Source organism: Zerene cesonia, chromosome 14 (genome assembly GCF_012273895.1).
Source record: "Zerene cesonia ecotype Mississippi chromosome 14, Zerene_cesonia_1.1, whole genome shotgun sequence".
NCBI classification, from domain to species: domain Eukaryota; kingdom Metazoa; phylum Arthropoda; class Insecta; order Lepidoptera; family Pieridae; genus Zerene; species Zerene cesonia.
In genome coordinates this window covers 5398809-5405601 of record NC_052115.1, presented here as the reverse complement: position 1 = coordinate 5405601, position 6793 = coordinate 5398809, and the positions used below count along the sequence as shown (strand labels likewise).

The 6793-nt window shown below is 35.2% G+C and overlaps 1 protein-coding gene across 11 annotated transcripts in view; it reads left to right on the top strand.

Moving 5' to 3' along the window:
• The window catches only part of LOC119831591 (potassium/sodium hyperpolarization-activated cyclic nucleotide-gated channel 2), a 184929-nt gene that overhangs the window by 171451 nt on the left and 6685 nt on the right, over positions 1-6793 (top strand). For 8 of the 11 annotated variants that reach the window (XM_038355003.1, XM_038355002.1, XM_038355012.1 and 5 more), the window contains 4 exons: positions 3032-3195; positions 4154-4296; positions 5322-5459; positions 6574-6675. In XM_038355003.1, coding sequence (XP_038210931.1) covers positions 3032-3195; positions 4154-4296; positions 5322-5459; positions 6574-6675 — 547 coding nt within the window. The remainder of the gene's footprint in view (positions 1-3031; positions 3196-4153; positions 4297-5321; positions 5460-6573; positions 6676-6793) is intronic. The other 3 variants (XM_038355004.1, XM_038355006.1, XM_038355005.1) reach the window with 3 other exon arrangements.

Here is a 6793-nt window from a genome sequence, read left to right as displayed (position 1 = left end):
GATGGACTCATAAAGTATTCAACAATTAATAAAATATATATATATTAATTTAAATCTTAATATATATATATTAAGATTTATTAAAATCATTTTTACAACTACCAAGCTATGCACGGTTCTTAATTAAGAGATTTTTAATGTGTGACAGTTCTATTAGAGAATGTATGTTATACAGATACAATAATCTAGATCCGACTGGTGCCGAAAGATCAATGAAACAAAACAGTTGCACTTCAGAACTCTGGCGCCGCTTTAAAACTAGTACAAATAATCATCAAATACCAAATCAAATACCAATTTTGCGATATTTGCAAACAACCAGTCATTGCTAAATTAAGAACGGCAAAGGGGTTAACGGGATTCAAATACAATTCTTTTTCTGTTTACCGTTTTCTGTTACAGTTGCGAAATTCGGAATACATTTCATAACAGGGATAATCCTAATTGTCCCATTCTTTACGTAATGTAGCTATTGCTATTTATACGATTGTTTATGTAAAATATAAATGTTATCTGTTAATGTGGATTACAGCCAATTATATTCCTTTGTATTGCATATCGCAATCATAAAATTTGAATTAATTGGTAATAAATCTGTATAAATTTCCATTTTAAAAGTTTCTGTATAATATTTACCTATTTTTTTATGACAGTGCTTTTTTTAAAAGCTATATTACTCTACTCCGAGCGAGCGTCAAAATTTATCTTCGAAATTATTAAACATTTGACATTATACTGCTACCTAGGTAATGAATGAAACCCTCGATGCACTAAATCAGCTAACGGTGTTGACAGAAGCTTAGTGCCGCACTTAGACCTGATTTAGGGCACTGCACTTCGCTCTAATTAGCAAGTCTGTACAATGTCGTTAGTTGCACCTAACGTGCTAATATTGTTAGCCATTTTTGTTTCATTGCGCTCATTTACCTTTAGTGAAAAGCTCGTTTATTTATGAGAAAACTAACAAAGGAGTTGGTATATACTTTTTCGTATTAATTTCGTGATCGACGTGTTTGCAACGGAAAGGAATTTATAGTAGGTCTATAATTTCATGATTCTTTTAAAACAATAGACCTCACCTAACTTTTCATAAATAAATCATGAATAAAACAGATTCACCATATACATAAGCATTGTAGACATCATCATCATCATCAGCCCATATATGTTCCCAATGCAGAGGCCAAGTGCGGGTTGGCAGATGTCACATGTCGAACTTTTGAATCTTGGATTGATTTTTGATGCCGGTTTCTTCGATGTTTTCCTTCCCCGATTCGAGAAATAGTGGTGTAGATAATGTGTCTGTAATAAATTGAAATAAACAATGTATGTCTTGCACATTCCTTTGTTTTCGAACCCCCTTTTGTTTGAACTCCTAGGTCCTAACAACTGAGCCACCACTGTTAAGCACTTAATATACACCATTACATCCTTAATGTCTTGATTCTCAAGGAGTTTCGAATTCATTCAAAAAAAATACCGTGTACTAAAATAAAATATTACATTTTTACACATTGAATATTACATTTTTAATCAGAAAATCTAGTACTAATTCCATCCGTCCAACCAACTTTATCCATTACCGCACCAAAAGATGTTTTTAACGCTTTTAATTAAATTACTGGCGCAGCTTCCGTCAGCATTTCCCAGTCTCACTGAGGATTTTTAACAACGTTTCCTACGCTGATTAAACAATTTAACATAATTAGCGACGAGTCCGTAAATACAAAGCATGACGGCATTAATTGTCAAAATTAAATCTTTAGTTTACGGGTGAAATTTATTATTGTTCTACATAAAGCTTAATTACGACTGTCCCTTTGACTTGGTTTAATTTAGTTGAAACGAGAAGCGATTTTGACGTCACTGCGATAGCTATCAGACTTGTATTAGACTCTATTGAAGCGATTTGCTCTCATGGCGCCATGGCAAACGACAGGCAAGTCAAAATTCCGGTTTCAAAATAATTCATATACTCTTCTCTGATCACAATATAACTTCATAATTCCTTAAGCTTCTATTCGTGTCATATTTGCCTTGAGAATTTCCTTTATTAAAGTCTACAGTCACGAAAATAAAAATGATTTGTAGAAACGTATTATGTCATTTCACATTACACAAGTCTTAGATCATCACAGAAGTTCCACTTAAGATGCGACACGCAGTGGCGAAAGTACAAGCGATTTATTGTCTATTGAATTGTTGGTTATTACAAAATAAAACGCTTTCTGCGAATTGAAGGTAAAAGCAAATCTGTATCGTCCTTACTATCGATAACTAAAAACTAACCTTAAAAATAGTAGTTTGAGATCAATATTAGACATTGCAAACCTTTTATTGTGAAAAATAAAAGGTTGCCATTGCATAATATTAATTTGCCTGAATATGTATTGGACTAACGAATTTGTCTAGTCGCTTGGGGCCATCAGGTGCAAGATTGGACAGATGAGATCATTTCTAGTACAATTACCGGCTGAATCGCCACTTTATTGGATAATTTGTATGTACATGTCACCAATCAGGTCTCGTACATTGACCATTAGTGTTCAAGACGAATAATGCTTTTCCTCAGTTAAGTGCTAAACCGTTTATCAGGTTTAGCATGTTAAATTGAATTATGCTACCCGTGCCGCGTACAGTCATCCCTCCATGAATCGTGTTTTTTTATTAATTTGCCAATTCATAAAAAAACTACATCGTTCTACAATACATATAATAAATATGAATAATTAATATGTATCATAAAAAAGAAAAACTTAAAACACGTTGTAACGATAGAATTAATCAAATTGTATATCTTGCTCTTATACAGAGCTTACCTAAGAACATTATTTTTTCCTGACAATTGTAATCAGGGTAGCTAGATAAACGCACAAAATTATTGTTGAATTATATATAGTTTCAAATTAATGTGACCGTTTGAACTGGGTGCAAATCGAGTCTAAAGGAGATACAAAAACACAGTTGAAAACGTGCAATACGAGTAATATTCCACGTAAAGCAATGTATTAAGATATTTGTCTTGTTTCAGATTTTACTGGGACCTCTGCATGCTGCTGTTGTTAGTCGCCAATCTGATCATTCTGCCTGTCGCCATTTCCTTCTTCAACGACGACCTCAGCACTCGATGGATAGCCTTCAACTGTTTATCGGATACTATATTCCTTATAGATATCGTTGTTAATTTTAGAACAGGTATCTACGCATTCATTAATTTTATATAACACTAACGGTACCCCGCGCACGTTGCTATGCCAACAACTAAAATAAATCTAGGAAGTCACCTGGTAGCTAGTGTCATAAATGTAGCATATTATACAAACCTTATCCGTGGTAAAATATTATAATTTACAAAATAATCGGTCCAGTAGTTTTTGAGTTCATCGATGACGTTCAGACAAACATTCATGTTTATATATATAGGTAACAAAAGCTAAGTGAAATACAAACATTGGAAATAGCATTTTAGTTTTTATCTATTTAACTACTGAAGAAAAGGAAAATCAAGAAATCTGTTTCTTAATTTTCTTTATATTTTAGTAAGTAGATTAAAATTACATGAAAACGATTTATACATTTTGAATATTGTATATGTCTTGAATAAGATTTGTATAATGTATTAAAATTATATAAATAATTTGATGTACGTGTATGAAGTACGAGTCGAAACGACGGTTATTAATTATTTTTCAAGTTAAAATAAAACTGAACGTTAACACTATAAATATATCCTAAATCTTTTTAAATTTCAAGTACATCGTAGCCAAGAACCGAACATAATCAGCATTATTTCCAAGTAGAATCAGTGAGCTGTTCACAATACATTGAATGTACTCAATCATGTTACTATTATTATGCATTTCGAATACAAAACACTTGAATAGCACTATAGCCACTAGTGCTCTCTATAGTTCAAACACTACTTGTTTAACAAACAAGCTTTATATAATAGATGAACTGAAATAAAGATATATCTTTCATATATACGATAAAGATATATTTCAATCTTTATATTATGCGGATTAGGTTTATGTGCGGTAATCGTGTGCTTTTAAAATAAAAGTTTCCATATTTTAAATTAAATTATAATGTATATGCATTTTTTGCATGAAAATAATTGTTCGTATGTTTAACTTATTCTCTTGAATTTCAGGAATAATGCAGCAAGATAATGCAGAACAAGTGATATTAGATCCCAAGTTAATAGCAAAGCACTATTTAAGGACGTGGTTCTTCCTGGACCTCATCTCTAGTATACCACTAGATTATATATTCTTGATCTTCAATCAGGTAAACGTACGTTGCAATTTGGCCGTGTTCCTATTATTATAGAGTTAATCTATCTTTTATGTTGTTGATATTCTGTTTCAGCTTGGGTGTCATTTGTTTTATAGCAAACATTATTTATTTTTGTTTTGTTTATTCGTTTCCCATTGTCAATATACGCAACTGCCATGAGAACGAGCAACGTGTCGTGTTTTAGATCTCATACTTATAAGGTTTATTTGGAACCTCGAAAGGTTTGGTTGCACCGAATTAGACTTCTTCGAAAATGTGAACTATATTTTACGATAAAAACTTGTCTATCTGCACGTTTATATCCAATTTCAACTCACTCAATGATCTTCTTCGCTTCAAAGCCTAATCTGTAGGTTATATTACTGAATTATCCTTGGCTATCTTATGCACATTTAAACTCTGTGCACATTCTATTAACTCTTCAGATGTCGCACTCTGTAGAAATGTTATTGCAAACTTACTTCGATGTACCTTTTACTTTTATGTTAATCTATTTACATAATTTTGTCAGCATGGTTATGCTTGTTTTTCATAGTTTCTCTTTTTAATTTTATCTTTTTACCATAACACTTCCAATTTTCGCTAATTCCTTTCGTCATTTTATTTATTATAATATGCAACACGACCAAATTGTACTATTTTATTATTACTAACACTTAGAAATATAACGATATCAATTAAAATCGTGAGCATTTACGTATTATATATTGAAGCTTAATAAATTATGTACAGCATTTTATCTTTGTTCTTATCTTTTGTCATGTACTAAGCTTTATGATACTAATACAAAACCCAGTTCTCTAATGGAAAGTTTTAAGAAGTTTATAGCAATTTTAATATGTACAGTATTTGCTTGGCACTTTTCTTTGGCCTGATAACTACTTACTCATGTAACCTAAATGCATGGTTTTACACTTCGTATGTTTAGGGACTTCTCTGGGTGCTCCTTTCGGATTTGTCCAGCTCATCGGAGCACCATAGTAAAGGCCCAGATAGTAATATATTTTTGGTTGTGTCCACAGGATTTTAGTGAAAGCTTTCAAATTCTACACGCCGGTCGTGCTTTAAGGATACTTCGGTTAGCAAAACTTCTATCTTTGGTTCGACTACTTCGACTTTCAAGACTCGTCCGATATGTTTCGCAATGGGAGGAAGTATATGTAAGCCATCATCTTTCTCCTAGCCGACACTTTTACTTATTTTTACTTCCCCACTAACACTGCTCTAACACATTACGCTCACATCGACTAACATGAGATGAACACCTACTAACATAAATATAATATTGGATTAAATGATTGTGGAATTGATGCATACCAAATATGAGATTATTGGCAAATGTGTTTGTATATAATATGAAGGAAAATATTTTATAATTATTATTAATTATTGATCTAAAATGTTCTAGATCGTAGTGATCCCAATAAGGTCTTATTGGAAGTGTGTTGTAATCCTGTATTATACCATTCCCCCACCTCCACTGAATGTGAGCCCGTCCCGCTCTGCACTTCTCTACTGCCTTTCTGCAAGCTTATTTCTGCCTAAGCACGCTCTCACTCGTAAACTATCCGTTTCAAATTTCCGAAGCCCGCGCCGCGCCGCGATAAATCGTCCAGACCGCAGACCCAAACCGTCCCACACTCACCGAGTCAATTATTTGCAAAACAATTCGTATTATGTTGCTGCTTCTTCGAAGCCTTAGCATTACGCTGATGCGATATTATAAATCAGCTGCGCTTTGCATAATTATCGATACCATTATAATTTTATTTCAATCATCCAGATATCAAAGTATTATATATTTATATATATGTTTATCATACGTACCGTATAAAATAAATAAAAATCTTGGTGACTTATCAAAACTAAGCAAACAGCAGCAATGTAAATCACAAATACAACAAGCTAGGTTAGATAGGCAAACGGTGACAGTTCGTAAGAATGCGGAGAGTCAGTGAGAAGTAAAGGACGGGGAGGGTGGTGGTGTTGACGTGACAGTGACGGTGTGTGCAGATGAGCCCCGGCCCGCAACCGAGCGACGAGCCCGGCGGCCCCGATGGCGGAGGCTCCCGCGACCTCACCTCGCAGGTGCCGCATGCGACTCGCGCGTTCCTAGCTAGTGTAGGGGCCTAGCCCTTCCCGCTCGTGTCGGTGTTAGTGCCTGCCCGCACGCGCCCCCGCCCCGCCCCGCACACCCCGCGACGACCTCCGACCGCGCTCTCCCGGGCGCCTCGCTCTCTTCCTACTATCTCGTGTTTCTCGCTTGTTTTCTAGATCTTGCAGAATCTACAAAAAAAGCGCACGGAACGGAGGGGACGTCTCAGCTCCGACGTTGCCAAAAAGAAGGGTGACACGAAAAGCAATCTGATATTTAAGGTAACAGGGTCGGCGCGAGCCGGCGCGCATGTGCTCGTTCGCCCGCTTAGCATGTTCGGCGCCGCCGGCGTCCTTTACACCGCTGCGTTCGCTTCGCTTCCTCTCTTTCGTTGGCGTG